General features: G+C 36.5%; 1 protein-coding gene across 3 annotated transcripts in view; it reads left to right on the top strand.

Annotated features, from left to right (window-relative positions):
* The window catches only part of ec (echinus), a 46,099-nt gene that overhangs the window by 9,423 nt on the left and 9,214 nt on the right, over positions 1 to 27,462 (top strand). Inside the window, exons 1-2 of one of the 3 annotated variants that reach the window (XM_069055316.1) lie at positions 1,563 to 1,927; positions 3,654 to 3,840. In XM_069055316.1, coding sequence (XP_068911417.1) covers positions 3,700 to 3,840 — 141 coding nt within the window. In that variant the 5' untranslated portion in view covers positions 1,563 to 1,927; positions 3,654 to 3,699. Of the gene's footprint in view, positions 1 to 1,562; positions 1,928 to 3,653; positions 3,841 to 25,345; positions 25,594 to 27,462 lie in introns of those variants that run through there. The other 2 variants (XM_069055315.1, XM_069055317.1) reach the window with 2 other exon arrangements.

Below are 27,462 nucleotides of genomic sequence, written 5' to 3'. Positions count from 1 at the left end.
GTCAAAGTACTACTCCTTTGTTGACGCACCAAAGTTTGACAGATCTTGATAGTCTAAATTATCGCTTTAAACTTGATTTATAGTTAGGGAATCATATAGTTAAAGTATGTCAATATAAAATCAACTTATCAAGTTTTGTCAAGGAACAAAATAACCTATAATAATATCAGCATCAATTTTTTGATAATAATAATTTGCTGTAGATTTGCGATACTAAGAAATCTTGTATAGTTTGGTGCACTAAGCAGTTAATATATCATAATTTGATAGAAGGAGAGGTTGACATTTGATATGTTGAGTAAAATAATAAAGCTTTGACGCTTTTTTAATGTTATTGTTATTATCAACATTGATATTAAAGTAAAAAAAAAATGGACGCGGCCATCACGGTGCTCGTGTGGCGTGGCGTTAACTACCATTTTTCGGGCGTGAGCATGTATTGTTAGTAGTCCTTGACAGTTTCTCCAACTGATTATTATTTATGCAGATTTGTTGCCTTTTTCCATTCTTCCAATTGAAACTACACACAGATTTTGAAATATCGGGTGTTCATTTAAATTTCTCCTCAAAGTTGGCGTTGAAGAGTCGATTGTGAACGCACCACTCGTCAGTCTGCACAGTAAAAACACAAACACCGCAAAAAGTGAGGTTAGATTTAAGCAGCTGATCTCTGTAATCCGTGCTGCGTTCACAATGCCAACTTTGAGGATAAATTTAAATGAACACCCGATATAATCATTTTTATGCAAATTCTTCAAAATATTATTTGATGCGCCATTTCTCGAAAACTAATGACGTCACGTCAAATATTTTCACATATTCGTAAAGTAGACGTGAAGATGAACATTTTGACTGTGACCCTATATTCCCGCGATGCTTAGTTTGGGAGCTGTGAGCGTTAAAAACGTTACATTCTCGCGTGCAGTTTTTACGTGACGCTTCCAAGCGTCATAAACCCATTTAGGGTTAGTTAACGTTTCTTTTAATGTTGGAAACTATTATAAAAGTAAAAAAATATAAATAGATATTGGGAACATACGGTGAAAGAATTGGAAGAAAATGATCCGAGAAACGACATGAAAGGAAGAAAAATTGACAGTTGTGTGGTTTGGTGGGTTTCTGAAAGGTATAAAGTCTAAAATCGACCCTCCCACAGCTGGAGATTAGTACCATTGTCATTTTCCTTTGTTGCTATTCTATTCATTCTTTTCTCTCTCCAGTATTATATTTTTCTGTTTCTGTCACTGTCACCGTAGAGATCTGATATTTCATTCCATAAACGTATTATTACAACAACTTTTCCTCATTTTATCCATTTATTTTTAACTCTCGCCACCACGCATGATCTTTTAAGACCGAACAGGCGTCCCTCAAGGCTCTCCACCTCACCATCTGCTCTTCTCTTCCCAATAAATTTTCCTCAACAGCTTTCCCACCAACCTTGCACATTGAAAAATCCCATTTCCTGAGCCACCATAGGGGCCCCCTCCCCGTCCAAAATTTTGGCAATGGCTCACCACGTCCATAAATATTCCGGCAATTTATTTAGTCTGCGTCGAACGCTCACCCACTCGAATAAAACCGTCTTTGGTGCAGTGCCGGGTCACGTCTCTAGTGCAGGTGCAGGGCTAAGGGGTCCTATTCATAGCACCTGTTCTCGCTACCTGTGGAAGGTAAACGCTGAAGCGGCACGTTTCCTTCGAAGCAAGAGTAATTAAGCAAACGGAAAGAAGGGAAACGTGCACGATTGACCCTCTGGGGGGTGTGGTGTGACAGCGAAGACTGAAGAGTACTCAGTCGAAGTAAAATCAAATTGGAATGTCTTGGGGGAAGTGGTTGTGAGAAAATTGTGGTGGGGAAATTTTTTTGGCCTTGACATGATTAGGACAGTTGGGGTTGGGGCAGTCTATTGAGAAATTAATTGTTGGTGAGTGACTTCTTGTTCGACCTTAAACCACCATACTGGTCCTGATTGTCCCAACAAGGTACAAACGCATTTCACCTTGTTGGTAATTTTTCTAGGAAGACTTGAAGGCCAATCTTCGCTTCTTCCTCAACATCTAACCTCGCACGTCACCACTAGTCGTAAATCACCGGGGAGGCGTCTTCTACATGTTGCGCCCCAAGGCTCCCCTATCGTCCCTCTCTTTATCGCCGTTCAGCTGTAATATCGCTCCAGCTTCGAAATTTCTTTCACAACCGCTGTAAACACCGAAATATCTCCATAAAAATTCCGTTTGTCAGCTTTCTCGGTGACTCCGCCGCAAATATGAGCCTTGCGTAAATCCAGATCTGTGACGTAACCGCTGAAACGTATTTTAAAATAGACCATAAATATTTACTCGTTCCTGACTCCACATAAACCCCGACTTCGCACTAGACATCTGCGATAAAATTTATAGCGAGGTAAACATTGGCCAAGAGCTGCGACTGTCAGTTTCCGATAAAATCCTTTGTCTGCCCCACCCACGGTGGGTCCGGTGAAAGTAGACGAAACCGGAGCAGGAGAAAAAACAGTGAAATCGATCGGGGCGAAAAATTATTCCACTGAAGAATGTTTCTCACTTTCTGGACTCCTGAAACTCGAGAGTTTGTTTACCTCTTCGGCTGCAAACCGGTAAAATGCAATCAATCGGGGTTTTGCGCGTGCGAAGGTGAAGGTTGCGTCTTGTTGGTGCACCCTGTGGTGCTTCCTGATTTTGCGATTTTTTGGGAGTTGAAATTTGTTTGCCAGGGAAATTTGTCGGGGGCTAAATTGGGGTTAATTGACGTTCGGTGGATCCCTCCAGTATAAAGTTAATGTAAATAGAGGGAGGTTCTGGTATCAAAGCACTCGAAGCAAGTTTGTAGTGGGATTGTTTGATTATTATGGATTTAAAGTTTGGGACAAATTTGCATTTTCTAGTTTGGAGGTTTAATTAATTAGTTGTGTCAATAGAATTTAATTTGCGATAGAAATGTCGAAATCGTATGAAAAAAAAATTAATTTTATTAAAGAGATCAGGAAGAGAATCATTGTCAAAAAGTAATTAGTCGATTAATTAGGATGAATTAGTTATTTCTAGATAATAATAAAAATTAGTATGTAAATAATTAAGTACTTACTTACATATTTTTTTAATTTAAAATTTTAATTAATTTCTATCTCTTAAGTTGGTTGATGATTTAATTAGGCGAATTAAACTCGCTCGAAATTTCTCTCCATGACAAACAAAATCCTGCTAAGAGAAAACCCATCGACCTTATTTCCTGCTCTTCCTGCTGCACCAAGGGCGGTCAGCTCACTCCTCACAACAACAACAAAAGCAATCGCGCTTCTTCATTACAAATCCACGCCCCCACCGCTCCCTCGAGACGGATCTCGCTCCTATTGACAATCGGTCACGCAAACACATTTCAATGGGACTCGTTCCCGGCGATAAAGGCGGACGGAAACGCGACTCGTTCCGATCTTTTCCCAAATTCAAGGTAAACCGAGTCTGCGGTCCTCCACAACAAGACGATTCGATTTGCTTCATCTTGCCCTCTGGAGAGATTTTTTCGATCATCCTCAAATGAACTGAACGCGGTTTGTAATTGCGACCTGGGGCACCCACGTGCTCCACCACCACCACACTCCACCAGATGTTGCCCATTTGTCAATTTTTTTTCAGACAACCATGTAGACCGCTCCAACCCCTGCGACAGCGAAACAGCGCCATGGCGACGCCGGCAGTTTCCTTGCACCCCTTGCCCATATCGATAGCCACCCCTTCCAGAGACTCGATGACATTTACCAGCACGAAAGGTCTGCTAAATGGACCGGGACAGAATAATTGCTTCCTCAACAGTGCAGTGCAGGTAGGAATTTTTATTTCCTTACGTTGCCAATCATATTTTAAATGCCAACCGTGCCACGCGCGTCTAATTCGCAGCGGAATTAATCACGCCGGCGCCATCTTGAATCAGAATTTAACAAAATTTGAGGTTTGGACACAAAAATCCCTAAATCTGTCAAAGATCTTCTATGGGCAAAGCATTTGTGCAAGTTTTATAAATTCGTGAGTAATAATAATGATGGTGACCAGCAGTAACGGCAGTGATGATAATAATAATAATTAGTTTTTTAATTTTACATATTGTCTTTTCCCACTGATACAGTTGGTTGCAAAAAAAAAAACAGGAACTGTCAGAATAAAATTGACACATTTTTACAATTTTTCCATAGTGTGAAACTTTCTTACGAGAGATAGGTTAGAATTAACGTCAAAATTCAATGACATTTTTTAAAATTATTTGATAGGTATTGTCAAGTACACAATTAATTGACAAATGGACAAAATCAAATTTACATTAGGAAAATTTTCGTTTCCCGATTTTTTGGCAACCAACTGTACCTTCTGGGGATACTATAACCATAAAAATAATATTATTATTGTAAAAAGAGGCACGGCAACGAGGCCGGAGGCTGAAATCAAGCAATGAAGCTATTAATAGTATTATTAAATAAATTGCCAAAAAGAGTCAACAAATTTGAAGCCAAGAACTAAAAATCTTCAAGGAATTTAAGCAATTCCTTCATCTCCATTTTGCTGCTGATAGCATAAAAAATTAGCAATTCAGAACTGTTATCCATTCAAACCGGTGATAAATCACAGCGGCTCACAAATATTTCAGATCAATTTGCTCCCGATTGGCCATCGCGACTAGTCGTGTGAGAAATGTCCAGGCGACGCCCATCCACACTAATTCCATGAATTCAGATCGGGTCAGCGCGGTGGATTTCCAAATTGGAATTTTAATAGCTGATTTTCAATCCGCTTCCATTTTTCTTCACAGTTAGATCAATCTTTTTCCATTTATTAATTAGAATTTTGCAAAAATCGCAGTTTTTCACAGTTCAAGTTGTGCTGATTGGAGAGCGCCTCGGGCTTATCAAATCGTTTGCGATTCCACTCCTCATAAATCCGGTCCTGGGACTATTAACATATTTTTTGTGTGAATGTGACAACAACTTCAAATTAATACGACGCACAGGTGTAACACATTAAAACGGTTCTTTCCTAGTTGCATCATCGTGTTGGCAACATTGATTTTTTTTCAACTTACCTATTCCAAACCCGCTCGCTATTTTCGTAGATGATTCACTCGATTCCCATCCAGCACAAAGAAGCGTTAACGCAACGAATTAAAGTGTCAAGAGCAATTTGACATCTCCATTTGGGGGACTCACAACAGTCTAGGGTTGGTACCGCTGCTGCGAAATCCTCCAGTGCTGTCCCAAAGCTGCCCGATCAATTCCAAATCTTTATTTATCAAGCTTCTCTTTGAGTTGAACGTCCGGTTGACTCTCTAGCCGCGGGCCCTGTTCGGCAATTCATTATTCAATTAATTGTACACTCCGCTGTGTACACTCGGCGACTATTTGGACAAACGCAGGTCAAGGTTTGTGCCTCTCCCTGCAGGCGAATTCCGCCAAAAGTGCTTTAATTAAGCGACCACAGCGCCCTCGAGCGTTCCAAATTAAGTCAAATCGTGTCGAAGAGAGAGACCTGAAGATAATTAATCGGACAAGAACCGGTGGACCTCCAGCGACATATTTCGGCCGCGAAGCAGAGGTCCGAAGAGTGTGCCGTGCGGGCCGCCGCGGAGATGTCCTCCAGAGGTGTTTCTTCCACACGAGCACGAATGTCGTGAGAATTCAGCTAATTGGCGCTACCTCCGACGATCTGCGTTCAGTGTTGAATGATTAAGAGTTAAATGGCCTGAGTGGGTTAGCGGGCTAGTTCTGTGAGAACGGCGGAGCGAACGGTTTCCTCCTCGAACTCGTCAACCACGACGCCGTCTCGAGCACCACTCGAGTTATCTTCTTCATCGACGAGACAATGGCCTAGGTGTTAATTTACAAAGCTCAAAAACTGAACGGATATTACTCGTGCGATTTCCTTCTAACCGATTACAGAATCAATTAAGCAGAGCGCTCAAGCGGCGACGTGAATGCCCTTCGGAGACACCAACACACCGGCACCACCAAATCCCTATCCCCGCAACCACGACAAGCTTTATTATCACCAGTACTACTATTCGTACCAATCAAAAAACCTCAGCATTTTTATTGTACTCGTTGAACCGCACTCTCGATTTCCTGCGCTTCTGCAGGACCGGGTTCAGCTCGTGCTGCGTCCTTTCCAGTCAAGCTTGATTTATATCTCAGTCGAGGTACTCCAATTAGGAACTGATCGGTCGGATCCAGATCGGTAGGCGATGGTCAGTTTTTTCACAAGGTCGGCTTGGGCTGGGGTGAAATTACGGCAATTATCTGGAAGGATGCGTGTCCGCTCGTAATTTTAATTCGGTCAAGAAAAAATTGTAGAGCGTGGTACTACCCATCGAAAGTAGCGATCTGATGCCTTCGGTTTTTTTTGGTTTAATTATAACGAAAGATAATGACGAGGTTGGTGTCAAGGTGTTCTGCTATTTCATTTTTCATTGTTTCATAATTCAAAACTGGAGATTGATTTTTAAAAATATGTGAAAGGGAAACTCCAAGTCGATGGTAATAACCAAAATAGTAGCGATTACACCAGTAGTAAGTAATAGTAGTAATAAAAATGAAAATAAGTGGGGTGATAAGAATTTAATGTTGCCGGTGTATTTTTGTTTCCGAAGGGCATTCACCGTAACCGCATCAGTGCGCTGCTTAATTGATTCGGTAATCGATTAGAAGGAAATACGCTATTTGCAAGGATGCACAGAAAAGAGGAAAAAAATGATGATAATAATAAATGTGATAAGAAATGTTTTTTTTTTTTGCACTTGAAATTTTTTTTTGCGTCTTTGGTAATTCTAGTGTGAAATCGAGATTAATCGCAGCATCAACAGATCGGGTCTCGTTTAGCAATCAGCGATCGTTGTTGATTGTAGGTATGACAAGCAACGAGGCAAGATTATCTTAGAAGATCAAAAATCGCAAACAATATTTTGTAATTTACATGATGGCTACTGGAAGAAATTAATTAGGTTTAGTAATTTACGAGGTTGAGCGTGTCGTAAATTATATGGTAGAGACGTCGGAAGATCGAAACAGAATGTAAACACAATTGCAAAAAAGATATTTTCATATTCAGTGAATTTTAATGGAGGGTAACTGCTTCATTAATAAAATTATCAAATCAGACTGGATTCTTGACGGTTCCCATCAGCAAGATGATACGGATTTGAAGAATTCGGAGAATGCTGACGGATGTTTTGATCGACGGTTTTTTGATGGGTTTTGTGTAGGAGCTTGTCAAAAGTGAACGGTAGCGGATCTGCGGAAAAAATTGTTTGCTATTGATAGTACGCAGCAGATGGTTGAGATGCGCAGAATGCGAGAATCTTAGGTTTGTGCGGGAATGGAGGGTTGGAAGAGACATTTTTTGGTTTCGGGAGTTTTGAAAGGTTTTTTGAAAATCTTGATTTTGTTTTTTGGGTCTTTTCCAGTCAATATGGCCTCTAGATTGTGTATTAGAATTATTTTCGGAGATTGAAAAATAAATGTACATATTGGTTTTAAACCTTTTGAAATACATTTTTGAAAATGTTCACAAATTTTGGAATTATGTTTGAATTTTATCAAGTCAGAGCGTTTAGATTGTGTAGTCGATTCATTTTTGGAGCTTGGAAGATATATGTATTTATTAGTTTTTTTGCATATCGTAATGAAAGTGGCACTTTTTTACACGCAAAATCGTAGTGAAAGTAGCATCCTTTTAGACCAAATTTCTCAAATTACATCGATATGCAAAAAAATAGTGTGTACAACACGTTATGAAAGTCTCTTTTTTTCACTTATTCAAATCTGCAAATTCGTGAAAAAAAGTATCACTTTCATAATTAGTTGTGTGTACAAATAACAATTGGGTGTTTTAAATATGTACTATTCCGGACACGGAATCTTGGCCAACACTTTTTTGACATTTCTAAAAAAAATTATGTAAACCAATCATTAGTGTCATTAATAAATGACAATTATTAAAAATCACTTTGAAGTTTTTATTGTGACATCAAAAAAGCAGGGAAATAGCATTATCGAGTCAAAAGTTGGGTTATATTCAATAAAGGCCAGTTCACACATATTTGTCAGTTAAATGTCAGTTGTGGCCAAGATTCCGGAATAGTATGTATATGCCATTCACGATGTTTTGGCATAAGGGGAGGCCATGGAAAAAGTGCATTTAAGTTGGCAGTAAAGCTGTCTGTTGAATTAGGTTATGTTTTTCTAAATTTGAGGTTATAAACTGCGTCATTGTCTAGTGCATTGTTGTCAGTTTTACTAGTTTGCAATATAACAATACTCACACATTTTTAATCCAATTTAACAAAACATGAAACTGACTTGAACAAACTACAGAATAGTAGGGACCGGGACCGAAAGACGAAGTGGCTCCTGTTAATTTATGCACCACTTAGATAACCCACCTATATAGTGTCTTAACCAACCAGTTAGTAACTTCTCAATGAATTTTTCATTTTAACCAAAACATTCCTAGAACTAGATTGTATAAAATCTTGTACCTATTTATTAAGCCTTACTTTATTCGAATCTTTCTGCAAAATATTTACACACCCATCGTCTATGACAAAAAAGAACAAAACTATTCAACTTCCATAATTTCATTAGAAAATTCTGAATCATCATTACCTGCTTCAAAATCCCAATCAAATTCCGAGTCAGATTCTCCTAATGAAATTATTAAACGAAAAACGTTTTCAAATGAAAGATTTCACATTAATTTTGCCCAATCTTCCGAAATAAGTTCTTCACAATATCTACAAAAATATTGGCAAATTTCAGGAGTACATTTCAAAATAGACTCAAGCCATAAATTCACAATTGTATCGGGAAGTTAATATTGACTCAAGTTGCAAAAAACCACTTTGCCTTTGCAACAGCATTTTTATGGCATCAGTCATTTGAAATTCCTTTAGAACTGTACTTATATGGAAAATATTCAATCCAAACTATGAGTTTCTGGTACCTTTGTGCCTTTGTTTAGTTTATAGCTATTAAGACAACAAGTGTTTTATAGACGATTTAAAAATCGAGATCGTAGTTTAAATCAGAGCGACCGCAGGGAGCGAGGATTTAATAGATCGAGATTTTTAAACTATAAAACACGCGTTGTCTTCAAGATTTTTTCTAACACTAACATCTTATCAGAAATTTTAATAAATTCAGAAATTATTCAAGGCGCATCACAATACACAAAATGCGCAGATTGCCGTGGGTACTATGGTAATAATATCAACAAATTTGGAAAAAAACAATTTTCATCGTTGAAATGTGCCAAAACGTTCCAGAAGAAATAAGAAAAAAGGGGCAATTTGTTACCAATGAAGTCTAAAAGTGCATATGAAAAGGTGTATGTTTCGTTTCAAGGCCGGAACAATGAAAAAAGCATCACGGAGGTAACGGAAGATGTCATTTTGGCTTTTCTTGATATGAGGTAGGTGTGTAGAACTTCATTAAAAGTTAATTTACGTTACGGCAAGAATCATTTGAAGAAAATGTAAAGATTGCCAGTTTTCGATGGCCGGCCACTTGCATTGGATGAAACAACAGAAGATAAAGAAGAAGATGTTAGGAACAAGAGCACGAAGCTAATGTGGCAGTTCCAATTCAATAATTGTAGTTTTCACTTTTGTGATAATTACTGTAAAAATGATGAATAAAATGTTACTTGAATAATATGTGTGAGCGTATTTTATGACTCTATAAGATACGTTGCTATTGACGACGTGTCTTATAGAGAAAGCGTATTTTATGAGAAACATAAGGTGTGAGCTCAAATGCACCATAGAAACAGTATAAGATATTAGTGTTAGAAAAAAAATATTGAAAAAACGCTGTTGCAAATGACAAGTGGTTTTTTGCAACTTGAGTCAACTTTATAATAGGTCTTACAAAACCCCTGTGCCATTTCAATTGTGTCGTTGTTTCTTCCTTCACTATCCGTGTTACATTTTTTTCTTGTACTCACCTACGATTCAATTTATACACAAAAAAAAACTTGACTTCATTGTAACTTACTGAAAATATGTTCTGCAGTCTAATACAAAAACACCATCAATACGTCTTAAAGTCGCTTAATTATGATTACGGTAAATTCGGCAACATGTTACGTTCATTTTGATAGGTCCGCATGTCAGGCACTTTAGTGACAGCAGAGATGACAGAAATCAAACATGCATCCAACGTTAAAAAATGAAATCATAGCCTCCCCTTATGCCAAAACATCGTGAATGGTATATATTTTTGAAAATTTTGACAAATTTTGATTTTTTTTTTAATTTTCACCAAGTCAATAGAAATTTTGAGGATTTTTTTTTATATTACCAAGTCCACGTGGTCGACTCATTTTTGGAACTTGAAAGTTAAATTTATCGGTTTCGGACGTTTTAAAATGTACATATTTTTGAAAATATGTATTGACGAATTTTGGATTTTTTTTTGCATTTTATCAAGTCAGGAGGGTCTCTAGATTGTGTAGTCATATTTTTTTTAGAAGATACATTTATTGGTTTTGGACTTTTCGAAATACATTTGTTTTAATTTTAGCAGATTTTGGATTTTTCTTGGTTTTCATCAATTCAATATGGTCTCTAAATCGTGTTAATCCATTCATTTTTGGAGCTTTGGAGATATTTAATAGTTTTGGGTGTTTCAAAATGTATTTTTGAAAATTTTGATCAATTTTGATTTTGTTTTTTGAGTCTCACTCAGTCAATATGGCCTCTAGATTGTGTAATAGAATTATTTTCGGAGATTAGAAAAGAGCTGTATTGATTTTAAACCTTTTGAAATACATTTTTGAAAATTTTGACAAATTTTGGATGTCTGTTTTGGATTTTATGAAGTCATCAGAGCCTTCAGATTGTGTAGTTAATTCATTTTTGGAGCTTGGAAAATACATTTATTGGTTTTGGACATTTTAAAATGTCACCCAAGTCAATAGAGTCTGTAGATTATGTAATTGATTCATTTTTTCAGCTTGGGAGATTTTAGGCGTTTTGAAACTTATCTTTGAAATTTTCATGAATTTTAATTTTTTTTGTATGTATTACGAAATCAATATACATAGTTTCTAGATTGTATAATCGATTAATTTTTGAAGCTTGAAAATTAAATTTATTGGTTTTGGACGTTTTTAAAATGTACTTTTGAAAATATGTATTGACGAATTTTGGAGTTTTAGGAAGTGAAACTTTTTATGGGAGGGTGTTGAAATTCTGATCGGCAACTTTTTTGTGTGACGAAAAGTGGTGGGGGTAAACACTATTGGGTCGAGTGGAAGCAGTGTCTCTGTCTTTGTCACACTCACGGCATTTATCGATAATGTCCTCTCTTTGATTTGGATGTTTAAAAATGAACAATTAGTTACGCATTTCGATATTGCTTAGTGTTATCGTTGTTAATAATTTATTTTCTTCATTAAAATATACAATTTTGTTGTGAATATGCTATTTAAAAGTGATTGATGAATAATTACAATGTTTCCCTGTAATATAATACAAAAGTTTCACTTCTATCGTGCGTCTTTACGACACATTCTGTTTTTTTATCTTATCAAGTCAGCGGGGTCTCTAGATTCTGAACCTTTCGAAATACATTATTATAAATTTTGGCAGATTTTAGATTTTTCTTGATTTTCATCAAATCAATATGGTCTCTAGATTGTGGAGTTGGTTTATTTTTGGAGCTTGGAAGATAAATTTATTGGTTTTAGACGTTTTCAAACGTATTTTTGAAAAATTTTACAAATTTATTCTTTGTTTTTATGAAGTATGGTCTCTAAATCGTGCAGTCGATTCAGTTTTGGTTTTTTTTTTTAATTTTATCAAGTCAATAGGATCTCTAGATTGTGTAGTCAATTCATTTTTGGAGCTTGGAAGATGAATCTATTAGTACGTTTTAAACTTTTAAAACGTAGGTATTTTTGAAAAATTTCACAAATTTTGATTTTCTTGGTTTAATCAAGTTAGTATGGTCTCTAAATTGTGTAATCGATTCATTTTTGGAACAGAAGAAATTTAATGGTTTTGAGCGTTTTAAAATGTATTTTTGAATTTTTGTCAAATTTTGGTTTTTTCTTTGGTTCTTACCAAGACAGCAGAGCCCTTAGATTGTGTCGTCTATTCAATTTTATTTATTGATTTTGGACCTTTCGAAATACATTACATATTTTAAATTTTGGCAAATTTTAGATTTTTCGTGATTTTCACCAAATCAATATGGTCTCTAGATTGTACAATTGGTTAATTTTTGGAGCTTGGAATTTGTGAGTTTTAGATGTTTTGAGACGCATTTTCAAAATTCTCATACATTTTGGTTTTTAATTTAATTGCATAATCGATTCATTTTTGCAACTTGAAAGATATATTTATTGGTTGTAGACTTTTGAAATACATTGTTTAAAATTTTGACGAATTTCGATTTTTTTTTTGGTTTGTACCAATCAGCAGGGCCTCTAAATTGTATTTTCGATTCATTTTGCCACGTATCCACTCTCAATTTTATTTCAAAAATTCCTTAATATCAGTCATTGACCTCCCGTGAATGAAACGAACACGAAATTTCTGAAAAAACAATTATTTTGAAAAAATTCAAATGATATTGAGTGAAAATAACTTGTTTTTAAACGCTTCAACTATTGCTTTATTCAAAAACTTCAAAACTCCTAAATTCAATTCAAGTAAATTTTTCAAAAAAAATCAAAACTTCAATCGCTCAATTATGTATTTTTGGGTCATCTGAAAAAAACGAATTTAGATCTAAATTTGTTGGAATGGTTCGATCAAAATCATGATTTTAAAAATCAAAATATGTAAAAGACCAAATGAAAATTTTGACCGAACTGTATCAAAAATTCTCCAAGAAATCAATTGTGCCAATATTTTTTAAAAGAATCCAACCTGTAGGACTAGAAATTTAAAAAATTACTTCTTTGAAAACAAACAAATTCTTTTCGTTTTGCCAAGTCACTTTTTGAAAAATTTTCCCAAAACGTAAAAAATCGCAATTTGTCTTGAATTCGCTCGAAACTCACCCAGACCGAAACAAACGACTCCACCTGAGTAAATTGGACGCACCGACCGAAAAAGGGTCAAAGACAAGTTGAATTCATTGTTGCAGGTACTTCCACGGGTCACCGCTCTCCGGAAGTACTAATTAAAGACATGCACAATCGATTTGCTTCCGCTCTTCCAGTCGCCGTTACCGAAGGGTGGTTGCCTTTGTTTTTTTCCCAAATTTTCACCTCCGGGGGAGTACTCTAATTAGTACCTATACTTCCCTCTAATCAAACCCATCATCTAATAGGATGATTCATGGTTCCGTTTTCCCAAGACGCGAGTCGGACAATGCAACCAAAAATACAAAATGACTCGTTTCCGGTATATTGTTCAAAACGGACTCTATTAACCTTATGGGAAAGTGATTTTTAACGAAATGTATACCGTACGTTCGCAAAAAGTGCAATTTTAGATGGTACCTAGATAGAGCAGCGTGCTCTGGGCTTGTTTACTTTTGTTCGCCGGTGATGTCATGCGGACGGGTTACGTAACAACAACAAAGAAGTCGAGGGGGGACCTTGTTGGGGGGACTCGCGGTACCGGTCGTACCGAAACATCAAACCAAACGAAAAGAAGTACTCGGTGGTGGCTGTCGATCTCTTCCAACTAGTACAAATCGGTACTACTCGACATTTTCGCCTTCGACAGCCAACACTGAGTACTTCTTTTCATTTGGTTCCATGGATACCTGACATGACCCCATGGGGGTTAAGACTTATTCAAAATTTACTCATTTATGTACTTCTTTTCACTTTCTCGTGTCTCCACAAGAGTCTGGATTGCCTCTTTACCTGGCAAACATTGACAAACCAACGCTAACAGTGCTAATGAAGTCTCGGGAACTAAGCCATCAGGTATATCCGTTTTCTCAATGGTTTTTTCCTCCTGCTCGGACCGGTACGAGCATGCGCCTGCAAATCGTGTAAGATTTTATTAAATGCATTGTACAGACGTCCAATTTGAATATAATGTGAATTAATATCGTGTTATTTAAGTATAAAATTAGAAGACGGTGTGGGAATGTGCGCCGGTGCGTATCTACCCCGCCGGTTGGGACTGTTCATGTGAACCGACTTATGGTTGTGATTCTTGGGAACAGAACTCTGGAACTTCCCTCGGACGCCGTCGCTATCTGGTTACGAGTGCGGAAAGGAAAAGGCAAAAAAAATATCATTACTACTATTATTATTGACTGTGGAACTTCCTTGTCCTAGGACGCCATCGACCTACGCTATTTGGTTACCATTGCGGAAAAGAAGAAGCAAAAAAAAAGTAGAAAAACCCTTTAGTGATTTATAGACTCTGGTAAAGTCCATTCAAAAAACATTTGGACTGTCAAAATCAAAATTACAGTTGTTAGGTTGGTTAAATCACTATCACTAGTTATTTTCATATTGCCCGGTCGGGATCTATGATTTTTTTGATTTTTCAAACTATTCATTTGTTTAAATCGACATTGTCAAATAAATTGCAAAATTATTTAAGTAGGTACTGTCGCGAGCAAAAAAAACTGGTCGTCAAAATCATGCTTTGACACTATGGAAAATACTCCATTGTAAAACGGTTGTAAATATCATAACCTATCATCATGTTCCATGACATTAGTTGTCATTTTTTTCTCATTTTCTTGACACTTTGTTGACATGGGCATAATCAGGCAGGGAAATTTTTTTAATTTGTGACAATCTAACCAAACTTTGAAATGACATTGACGACCAGAATTTTTTGTAAAAAGGTTAAAATTGAAAGTTGAAAACGAACTAAGGGTGGTTCTATTGGCGCGAAAGAAGAAGGCCATAACAAATTATTATATTATAAAGCCATACCTTCAACAAAAAACGTTTGATTTTAACCCAACTAGAGTCCTTTTTTTTTAAATCAATTGTCAATGTCAAAATTCCCTCAAAGACCAGGTTGTACCACCCTAAAACCTTTCGTTTCGGGACACCTCTATCGTACTATGGCGGACAATAAATTTAGGCCGGCAAATTTCTGATATTTCAAAAAAGTTAATGCAAGCGACCATTTATTGTCATTATGACTGATGTGTCAGTTTGTCAAACTGAAGGTTTTCAAGCTGTTTGGCGTTTCCTTCGCCCTTTTCGTAACTTACAGATCATGACATACTAGCATACCTGATTTGTAGTAGCACTTCTCCCTGGTGCACGCTTCTTTTCCCGATTTTAATTTTGATTATGGCTGTCACGATGACAAGAATGACAAAAATCGAAATTGGGGTTAGTTGAACATAATGCCAGCTTCACATTTTGATGTCAAGCCAATGACAGGCCGGCTTAAATTTATTGTCTGCCATAGTAAAATCTCCCTAGATCAGGTTTGAGGCTATATCAGTAATTTTCAAATGTCAGAAAAATTTCAGGTGTAACCAAATTTTATACCAAAAGACAAGAAATAAAGACGATAATGACACTGAAAAGTGCAACTGAACATATACAGGAAAATGGGAATTTATTTAATGGGTTATATAAGCAGTTTACCTATTCATTTTCTGAATCTAACCCCCAATCGTCTTCCAATGATTCTGCGAAAGAGGAATGTCCTCAGTTGGTAGATTTCCCATTAATTTTTTCCAGTCCTCTCTAAGCAGTTCCTCGCAGTGACGAACCCATATATTAAAAGAAAATACCTCGAATATGATGTGTGCATCTTTACTGCAATTTAGCATGGTCGGTCTGTCTGTATTTCTTCACGTAATCTAATCATAGCCAATTTTTCTAGTTGTGTTAGATCCTTGTTTTCCGAAACTCATTTAACTTTGTATTTTTATTTAATTGTAATTGCGGCTTCAATAGCGCAAGCGCCTTCACATCAAAATGACTGACATGCAGATACAGTTGACATTTTACGTTGCCAATCTAATAACTATCAAATAACCAGTGGCTTATACCAACATGACAACACTTTGACAATTGATTTAACAAAGAAATGGACTTTATAAACCATTCACGATTATTTCAAATTCGGACTATCTATGAAAATCTGACATTTTAGTTGGCAATATTGTGATTTGTCTTAATAAATCCATTTTAGGTTAATTCAACGGAACACTGCTCCCAAGTTGTTACATTTTTTAAATAATTGAACGCATTAGGAACAATAATCGTAAAATTGTAATTGAAATCAAACATACATATAGGCTCTGCCATTTCTATTGAAACACCACCTGTTGGATTTTTCCTAAAATTTAGCAATGTGTAACAGGTTCGGTTGGTTGTAAAACGGCTTTTAGTGAGAAATTTGAAATTTTGACATTTTCTAGTTCCTAAAATGTCAAAGCAAATTGCTGTCAAAATAAGTGTGATAAATTGATAAATCAATGATCTAACTACACATTTAGCAATTATTTATCTCGTCGACGCATCGTGCATTCTTAATATAATTTAATATAAATTTTTGTATTATAAAACAAAAATGTTTATATAAATGTTAATAGAAATCTAAAAATTTTACGCCTGCGAATCCTACCACTACAAATGTGAGTGAGTGGTTTTTAGCGTGGTTATTGTCGTTGTTAGTGTTCCTGCTGGAAGGGAAAACCCAAGGGAAACTCAAAGAATTAGAATTTTAATCAATGAACAAGGAAATTACAAAATCAAAGGATTGGCGCCAGTTTTGGAATCTTGAAGGATTTCGCCTCTCAGGTGTGATTGGATAATTTTGTAGACAGTAATATCAGATATCTGGAAAAACAAATTGGTATTATGGGGGTATGTGGGTAATGTGGGGTAAGATTGTAAGGATTAAAAAAAAATCAGGAGTTTGAGGAACTCAAAACTCATAATTAAATGAATAGGGGAAAAATTTAAGTTAAAAAATAATTATTTTGGTTTATTTCAATGTACTTATACGTATGTATTAAGTATTTTAATAAACTACACTTGCTGAAATGCTTTTTTTTTATTGAATTTTTCTTATGGTGAAACCACAGAGGATGAACGAAACTTACACGTAACCTCACTTTTCTGCTGTTAAAGTTAAATGAGTTATAATAATTAATAACGAATAAAACTGGACTCGCTGAAAGTTTAGCTGAAGAGATGAAAATCAAAGTTACCCCTCAAGGCGCATGTGCCAAGTGGCGTGTGATAAAAAGTGCGGGATTTAATTTTGATGTTATAGCTTGGTTCTTTTGTTAGCAGGTTAGCAAATGTAAATACGTTCTAAGCTGAAGACGCTGACGCTTTTTAGAATGATAGAAAGACGTTTTTTTTTTAACTTACGGAAAAGATTTCTGAAATTTCAACACAAATTTTTCTGACTGACCACATTGGGTGACTTAAATGCAGTTTATCATGTAATTTAATAAGAGCTCTCTTCATGTCAGCACCCATAAGGACTCGTTTTTTTCTATTTTGCTCTATTTTCGTGAAAAAACAATAAATTCTTGATAATTATTGGTTTATAATTGAATGAAAGACGCGTTGAGTCAAATATGACATGACATTCAACAAAAATCAAGATTGGCAATAATAGTCAAAAAATTACTAAACATATCTGCAGCGTTGCCAAACTGACAATCAACAGGTGGTGTGGTGAAATGGCAAAGCCTATATTTGTAGGGCAGTTCTGGGTAAATTCTTATTAACTAAATTAATGACGGAATTGACAACAATGCGAATATTTAAAAACGAAACGTCATGTGACAGGACCTGACGCCAATCTAACAAAAAAATATCGCGGCCTCCTGCGTGTTTAAAATAATCGTGAACGGCATATATGTGGAGAAACTAAACAGCACCTTGCATTGTGAAAATAAAAACCTAATTAAAGCTGATTGGTTAACTATGTGGGTATTAGAGATGTTCCACCCACAATATATCTTTAGCGGAATCTGACTCAGAGATAAGGTATGGAAGCGATTTTCAATTTTGGTTGTTTAGTTTGTTATACCTGTTTTCAGTTTGTCGTGTGTCACCTTCTGTTTTTCTTTGTGTTTTTGAAAAACTTAATTAAATTGCTCCAGTTCTTTTAGTTTCTGCATTTCGCTTCAAGTGTTGAAAACATTTTTAGTTCAATGATTAAAAAGGAAAACATAACCTAAATATATTTTGTAACTAGATTTTGACGTGGGTACACTCTAGCGAAAAAATGTTATACCCAAGTACAGTCAAAAGAAGTATTTTATTTAAAATTTAATTTCGACAGTCCAGGAGTTTTTTGAATTTACTTATAGGTACTTCGTCTGCTTGAGAACGCCCTGTCTGGTTACCATTGTAGATACGAGATAGCAAAAAGAAGAAGAAAGCGTTATTGGTACTATTATTATTACCTTTGACACTTCCTTATTCTACTGGCACGCTATTGGCACACTCTATCAGGTTACGATTGCGGATAAGAAAAACCAAAAAAAAAAAAAAAAATAGAAGAAGAAAAGAGTCAGCAGTCATCACCATTTATTATTATATTATTATTATTGGTTCTGAAATTTTCTTGTCCTAAGACGCCATCGGCATACACACTCTGTGATTAGGAAAACGCCAAAAAGAAGAAAAAAAGCAGCATTGTTAATATTTTTGTTTCGTTTTGTCTTGAGTCGCAGCTGAACCATTCCACCTGGACGGTTCTTATCTGGGATCGTAATGAGGCGAATCTGCAGAGACAAGGTACCAACTTCATTAGCGGTTCAGGCAGTACCACCACAGCCTCTCGCGTCAGTACCTCTCGGCAGACAAGAAACAATCAAGTATATTGTCTCAGGCGTGGTTCAGTGAACCGTTGCGATCACGACAGAACAGATACGTATCTGTTACCGTTCTGGAAAGATAACAATAACGAACACCTCAACCGAGTTGGTACCAAAGTACCCAAATCGGCACACGCGTACCCGCCCACCGTCAATTCGTAGAGGTTCGTCAAACTATAATTTGGTGGAGTCGCGTAGGCTGTGATCATATCTGTCTAATAAATACAGATCGGCTACTGTTTTCGAGGTACTTGAACTGCGAGGTTGCCATTTTTTCGTGTGGATTGTGACTCGGAGTCAAATGTCACTTTCACGAGTCGTTTTTCGTCGGGAGTCGATAAGAGCAACAGCTTTCGGTGATGGCGTTGTTATCTGGAAAAAGTGTTTTATGTGGATGGGTCGGGTCTGATGGGTGTAATTTGGTGTAATGGGTGCTGGGTCTTCGTCGCCCTGCTTCAGCTAGTGGTGCTTATCCGCATTCCGTGTAATTATCAAAAATAAAAGGAAAATAAGTGGTCAAAGCGGAGTCTTAAGCAATTACACTAGAAATGTTTTTTTTTAAACTGGAATCAAAATTTTTGATATAAAAGTCTAATTGTTCCCAACCATTACTTCAGTGTTTGTAAAGATGATTTAAGACTTTTGACGAGGTTTTTAATTTTGTTGTGTTTTTATTTCCATTTTGTGTTCTGATAAAAAATGACATGGAGGAAACGAGACACTTTCGGTTTTATTTGAGTTGGTTTGCGTCGTTAACGCAACGTTTGTCAATATTTGCCAAGCAAAGAGACAATTTGACGAATAAATTGTTTGTTTGACTCTTAAAGTGTGTCGACTGCAAAGTGAGGAAACAAGGAAACACTTTGAATGAAATTTTCGAAGTAAAAACATCAACCAGTCAGATTATTTGGATACTCAAAAAGGCAAATCAGGGCAAAACATAGAAAATGTTCAAGCCAAATAATTTCTCACAACTGACGTTAAGATTTAATAATTTGACATTTGACTTTTGACATATGATTTGACGGCTTCAACGGTTCGACACAATAAAAGCATCATAATGCCACAGGATATCTTGATATACCTACGTTCTTTTATATAATTAATTCCATGTTAGGTATATCGCAAATTATAATTTGCATCCTGATTAGGCAACACACAATACACTAACTTGCAATGTAATTAAACTGTATCAAATTTGAAACATTGAAATCGAATTTTTTCTCAACTGTCTCTTTCACACAAAGTGGACAAACGTTACGATTGCAATATCTATTTACAAATGTCAAAATCCCAGGATACATCTGTAAAATTGCACAAGAGACAACTGTCAAAAACTGAAACGCCTTTTTCTCTTGTCGTTTGAAAACAAATCTTTAGAAAGCGCTGCTCAGTCTTTGTAGCTGTAACTTTGACCTCTCCTCTAAGGTCAACCTAACCCGTTTCTAAACGGAGGTCACGTCTTTTGTCGACTCGAAATTTCCTAAATTATTAATTCGCTTGGTCATAAATATTGCAAGTCTCGAATAAGTCACAGCGTGGCTGATCATCTTCACTACTGTAGGTAGGTGGAACTGTCATTACTGTCATTCTAAATTATCTCGTTAAAACTCACCGCCAGAGGTCGCCCCAGCGCTATTAGAAACATAGATATTAGAAACGGCGCCATTGTCTGACAGATCGATAACAATTGCGAGGCCTTTAAATACCAATTGTCTCCACTTTCACTTCTGCTCTGGATCCGTCAGTACCAGATGTGCAACTGGTAATTTTCATTGACGGTGCTAATTGCGGAAACGCGTTCGTGAATTCCTGTGATCGCGTGGATTCCTGCTGCATCTGCGTAATTGTTTAATTGCGGAGGAGATGACTCTGTTATGTCAATGTTAACTTCTTTGGGCGAAGGTCGGAATATATTTAAATGAGGGATTAAGGATTCGGTCGCTGGAGAGGCACGCACGACCGACGGACGCCGATGGAACCGGTCCTGCAACCTGAAGGTGGCGGCCCTGGAACCTGAAGTGGCGGTACTGGAAACTGAAGTGGCGGTCCTGGAACCTGAAGTGGCGTTTTTGGGGGATGTCAAAAAGCGGAAATTTGCGTTTCGAGTTGACTTGGCAGAATTTCCAAAATGGAGGGTTTTGTACGATTTTTGGCTTGCTTCGCAGGAAATAAACAAGACTTGTGTCTTAAAAATCCGTGACATGATACTCGTAATGAAAAAAAATTGTAACATGATTCGTCCGTTTGGAAATAAATGTAGGGCAAATGGTAATGGAACTAAATTAGGGGAACAAAAGGGATCTGTCAATTTTTAAAAATACTTTTGTATTTGAAGTTTATCCATTTTATTCTAGAGATATACAGGTGTCTCAAAATTCGCGAAATCCGAATTTAGAGCGTTGTAGGGGATCACTTCAGTAGTCCAAATATGGAAATTAAAAAAAAAATCGGGACTCCCCCACAAAGATACATTGATCTGAAGGTGCACTCTTTGCGTTTTCTTTAAATACAGGCTAAAAAGTTCAGTGTTTTTCTTCAAATGTCCGTAAAATATGACATTGCACTGCTGCATTGATAATGCTAAAGTGTCACTTCATTGTCATGGCATTTAACGAGCTGACCAGCGTCTGTGTCGTTATTATCTCCGCTGAGGGCGTCCGTGAAGTTATTATCTCCGCTGATGAGCGGCTGTAAAGTAAACTAGCTAAATCATTTGAAATTCCTACCTGGTTTCTTAACATGTCTTAAATAATTTGTTATGAAGGTTTGAACAAAAAATAGTAGGTGTATGTTATTCGGAGCAAAAATGGTTTTATGTGCTTTGGCCAATCTACCAGCCACAGCACATAAACCTTCATTTTTGCTCTTCACAACATAATATAGTATTATTGTTATTTATGGTGTAGATGATTGTGGAAGATAATAACGTAAAACAATTTGTTGAAGAATAGCTTTCATTTGGAGTAAAAAAATCTAGAATTTTTGTAATTTTTCTTAAAAATGAAACGGCAACGTAGCTAGAATAGTATTTTGTTACTTTGGATATGCAGGCTCCTATGAATTGAACAAAATTAAAGTGCTTATACCTTCTTCAGGAAGAGCGATTTTTTTTGCCTAAGTATTTACGAGCTCCACTGAGTCCTTCCCTACCACGCTCTGAATTCGGAATTTTGAAACACCCTGTATATTTGTTACTTATATAGGTTTTTCTCTCTCACCAACATTTTTATCATCGTCATTTTCGCTATTTTTGTACATCTTCGGTCTTTCCCTTCCTGCTTTGTTCATATTTTTAGCTTGGCTTGTTGCAAAGACAGAGTTTCTTTAAATTTTTTTCTCTCCCATGTTGACGTTTCATTTTGTCAAATTTCAACATGAGACTCTTTACAGTTTTGACGTTTTCTTTTGAAAAGTACGTGATTTGACGATGAAAACAATTTTTTAACATAATTTGTTCGATTCGGGAATAGACGGAAGTCAAATGGAGCTAAATCAGGCGAATATGTTGAATATGTGTATTTTTTAAAACGATTTTCTGTCCTTTTCTGAATTTTATAAGTATGTACTATTGCTATCATTAAATTTTGGACATCATTTTTCTATCTTACCTTTTTTGATAATTTTTGATAGGTACATCACATTGTCATATTATAAAAAAGGGGACACGGCATCGAGACCGGATTTAATTATCATTTCGGATACTTCCATCAAGTAATGATAAGTCCTTCGCAAGTGTTATTTGTATTACCATTTAATTTTTTTTATAAAATACATAATTATTACTACTTATTACGTAAGAAAAGAAACAATCGAATTCATTAATGTCATCGAAGACCGACTTATGGCGGAATCAGGCGATTCAAAATCAAAGAAATTCCTTTTCGAGAGGATTTGCTTTGCCATTCAACGTGGAAACGCTGCAAGCATTCGGGGCACTTTTCCAGATTCCGCATTATTATCGGAAATTTTTGCATTGTAAATTAAAAATCTTATTACGTTATTTTATCAAAATTTTTAATTTTTATTTTGTATTAATTTGTTGGTTGCACAAATTTCTAGTCTTCTTAGTTTCTTTCTGATCTCCTTTTTTAGTAGGTACAGCCGCGAGCAATAAATTTTGGTCGTCAATGTCATTACAAAATTTGGTTGGATTGTCAGAAATTTAAAAAAATCCCCGCCTGAATGTCAAAAAAATGAGAAAAAGTGGCAATTAATGTTATAGGTACAACATGATAGGTTATGATATTTTTGACCGTTTTACAGTGGAGCAATTTCCATTGCGTCAAAGAATGACATTGACGACCAAAATTTATTGCTCGCGACTGTACCGGGTGAGTGAAGTTTTACCGCCCGCACGATTAACCCTATTAAAAAATTACGAAACTTTAGGGTTACATTCCCTTGATATAAGACTTCAAATGTGTGTAATCAATTTTCCCTTATCACTTAATTCGGTCATAAAAATAAAAAAATCGATTTTGAGTAAAAATTTTTTTTCGTACACGCTCATAATTAACATTAAGAGCGAAAAATGACCAAGATTTACAACTGTAGTGTCATAAATAAATATCTCATTGTTGGGAAACATCTGTTGACCACTTTTCTATTAATTCTAAAGTCCCTAAAGGGTACCATAAACAACCTACGTCAACTTCTTTTGTGGAACTGACCGCCCAATTTAATAATAAATCATAGCTAAATTTTGCACTTTAATATCAAATCCCATTTATTTCAAAAACCGGTGATGTTTTCATGATTTCAATGACACCAAATTTTTCCTAAATGTTTGAAAGGACTCTCATTGAAAAATTATGTAAATTAATGTACAGTTGGGAGCACGGAATTTCGCACACCAATTTGTATGTCACTAAAAAAAACTATCTAGTCTAAGTTTTATTGTCATTATAATCAATCATGACATATGTGATCATGACTGACGTTTCACCTAAACTGTCACGAAAATGCCGCCAGTATCTTATTTTAATAAAATTATGTCAGTGAAATGTCCAATGTGTGCGAAATTCCGTGCTCGCCACTGTACCTAGCGGTTATTGAATTAAAACAAAATCTTTACCTGTTTCATTAAAAATTTTGAAAATTTTACAGACTGTTCTACAGTGATACACAATCATTCCTGAATTTTTTGAGAATTTTAAATTGATTAAAAGTGGGTGTTTTCGCTCGGGCGGTAAAACTTCACTCACCCAGTATATACATACATAGATACTTACTTTTCAAGTTTTGTTTTAATTATTTTATCTTCATATTTTTATCTTCTTTATCGTACAATTCTTTTAATATTTCACTCATTTGTTGTTAATGAGCTGTCACCAGTTTCGTCATATCCTCCATTGCACACGCTCCACCTGCATTAATTCACCTAATTTCCCTCATTATTGTTCTATTCTTGATCCACCAATAGCGAACCCGCAATTAAACAATTAGAGAAAGGAAATCCTAAACAGTCGAATTAAATTCCTATGCACCTGTCAGATCCGTATCGACTCAGGTCAACGAAACTTTCAACAAAATCAACCCGAACTGTCAGAATTTTCACTCTCATTAAGCAAGCGCCATCTTGCGACGCCCCATTATTGTCCTACTGTCACTCATTTCCAAATCGTAAATCAGCGATGTCGTATGCACCGGAAAGCGCGGGAAATCATCAGAAGATGGCGTCCACGCGCCAAGCGTAATCGCTGATAGTACTATTCGAGTCGTACCGCTCGAGGCGGTACCGGTTCCCGGTTCAAACACGGTACTTCATCTCGTGCTTGTCCACGATATTGATGAGATGAGATTTTTTATCACGATCATGAGAGCAACATGGCCGACTGGTACCATACTGAGGGCTGTTGTGCTATTCGGACACCGAGCATCTGCTCGCATCGATTCTAATCAATTCTGGGGGTGAGTCACTCGTTGACCACCTGCCCCAATTCGGCACCTGGACGCAGGTTAATTGCAGTACCGCCACTGCATCAATTAGGAATAGTGCAACGGTATGTAGTGAGTAATCGTAGTTTGGGACTGTTCTTTGTCGCAGAGGTCTATTGTTCCGGTCTTAAAGTCTGTCTCTGTCTGGTACTTCGGTTCCGCACGGCCACGATTCCTGTGCTGGTTGTTTGCACCACAGAAAATCTCGTCGAGCGCTTTGGTGCAAGTAGTACCGCCAGGTCCCCTCTTCCATATCTTCGTTATTTCGATAAATACTCGCAACCTGTCTTCACCAAATTAGCAGGCCTCACACGAGCTTCAATCTCCGACTGTCTACTCCCCCCAACATTGCCCCCCAAGTAGTACCATCGAGTTCCCCGCCCCATATCTCCCTCAATTTCACCACCACTCGCACCCCGTCTTCGCGAATTTACACTGCTTTAAATCCTCTACAACCTCACCTGTTTACATTTGCAACGTTCATTCCGCATTTTCCGGAATTGACATCAAATATTTTTTTCCAAACTTTATATACCTACAGTGTGTTCTGTAATTCGCGCTTGGTGCAGATGGCGGGCGTCACGATTTGATGTTCCCACCGTCCCCCTCGCCCATTGTTGGAATAATGGCCGCCTTGATCCGACTTCCCGTCTCACCGCCACGCACCGCTTCGCTACACCTGTGTTACAGGTAACACGTCTTGGTCGCTTCTCTGGCCGTTTGTGCGCGGTTTAAACGCAGATGTGTACAAAATAAGTGCGGAAATTTGGAAAAAAGTGGTCAAAGATGTCGGTGGTACTGTAGGGATGACGAAAGGGAAGAATCACAGGCCTAGGGCCCTCTATCAGGTGTCTAAGGTAGGTCTGTCGTGATTTGTTTACCAAAGGAACAGGTTGCCATGTCGCGGGATCTTATTTACCATCTAAATTGTGATGTTTTTTTTTATTTTCTCGTTTTTCTTTCACTCAATATTCTTATTCTGTCCTTGTTGACATCTCCTTTTTTCTTATATTTTCCTACTTTTATTGCACATTTCCGTTTCTAGGGCACGGTTGACTCCTGTTCCGCTTCTATTAGTCACACTTTTATTATCTAATCTTATTTAACCACCCTATCTACAAAACATGTGCAATTTCTGTTTTCCAAACAAAATTTAATCAATACAAACTTATTTACCATCTTTGCTTCGTCATACTTTTTACTCATTTCGTTTCACTTTACCTCATGCTCCAACAATTTTATAGACTGCGGGTACTACCCTAAATATACTATGGTACCACCAAAATTTCTCGTCTATATTCAAAAATTTTATAAACGCTCTAATTGGTTTCGGTGTCATTAACGTTCATTACAGTTAATTTACTTTATTTTATGGTAGACTTCATTAATCCACATCTTTATTTATTAGCGTGAAAACGGCAATTACCTCTTACTAATTATGCAGTATGATTCATAATTCGTCTAATATTTTACCGATGATACATTTAGAAATCTTATTTTGGGAAAAGTATACTTAGTAGTACCGAACAGGAAATGTCAAATTTAGTAAAGTAACAATAGTTTAGAAAAAGTTACCAAAAATAGAAACTAGTCAAATTAATTTTGTTTTTTCTTTTTTGTCAACATCATCTCCTTGTTAATAATAATAATACATGAAACAAAATGAATTAAAATTAGTCTCTAGTCTTGGAAAGAAACGCAAATCTCGTTGAAACCTTAACCCCGACCGCCACTCCCGGTACCACCGCATATCACTCTAATTAAAATTAATTGTGTGAGAAGTACTACCTCGTTCGTGACACCACTCGCCATAAGTCTGCACAATCCGGCAGAAGAATCGGCGTCGAAACAGTCGAAACGTGGGAAAAAGACACATTTTATCGTTCGGTACCACCTATAATTTGGGCAAAACCGCAAGATGTATTTCTATAATGTATAGGTCGGTACGGGTAGTTCCGTAAACTTTTAGAAGAGTAGAGTTGTCGTGTAAGGTCTAGTTCATCGACTCGCATCTGTTTCAGACGGTTTTAATTACTCGGAGGTTAAGTGGTAGTACCGAGATTTAACATGGGTCGTAAACTGAGCGTCGTAAATGCAGAAATGGATCAGTGAAGCGATTGTTAACACTGTGTGCTTCTCGCTTAATCCCCCATGAAATTTTTCAATTATTTTGTTATTGTAACAATAGACGATCTAGTTGACAAGGTGAAAAGCTACAACTCTACTCACGACTGATAATAATACTGACATACACACATAATATTGAAAGAATGCAAAAAAGGAAACATAACAATAATAATAGTAGTAGTATGTAGTAGTAATAAATATATATATATCACGACGTTTCTTATATTCGCTTTGAACCAAAACGGTGCAAGAAGAAATGATGTGTTCAATTGTTTCCCCTTCAGTTCCGCAAATCCTACATATCATGTTGGGTTCTTCTTTGAAAATTTAATTCCAAAATGTGGATCAAGATCGTGTCAATTTTCTGGTATCTTTTCTGAAATTAATAAATTGCAGTGTAAGCTCTAGCTGCACTTATTCGCGGTGAAAGTTTATATCTTTGGCGATTCTTTGTCGTTCCAGTGTTGCGTTATTGGCGAGGAAATCCTTGTTTACCGACATTCATACACCACATACATAAATTTCAACATCAAACAGGAAACATATTTCTCATATTCGAAGAAAATGTACAGTTCTGGTAATTTGTGTCGTTTTGGTGA

This window comes from Tenebrio molitor, chromosome 8 (genome assembly GCF_963966145.1).
Source record: "Tenebrio molitor chromosome 8, icTenMoli1.1, whole genome shotgun sequence".
In the NCBI taxonomy this organism is placed as follows: domain Eukaryota; kingdom Metazoa; phylum Arthropoda; class Insecta; order Coleoptera; family Tenebrionidae; genus Tenebrio; species Tenebrio molitor.
The sequence above is the reverse complement of the archived record's forward strand: the minus strand, read 5'-3'. Positions and strand labels throughout refer to the sequence as shown.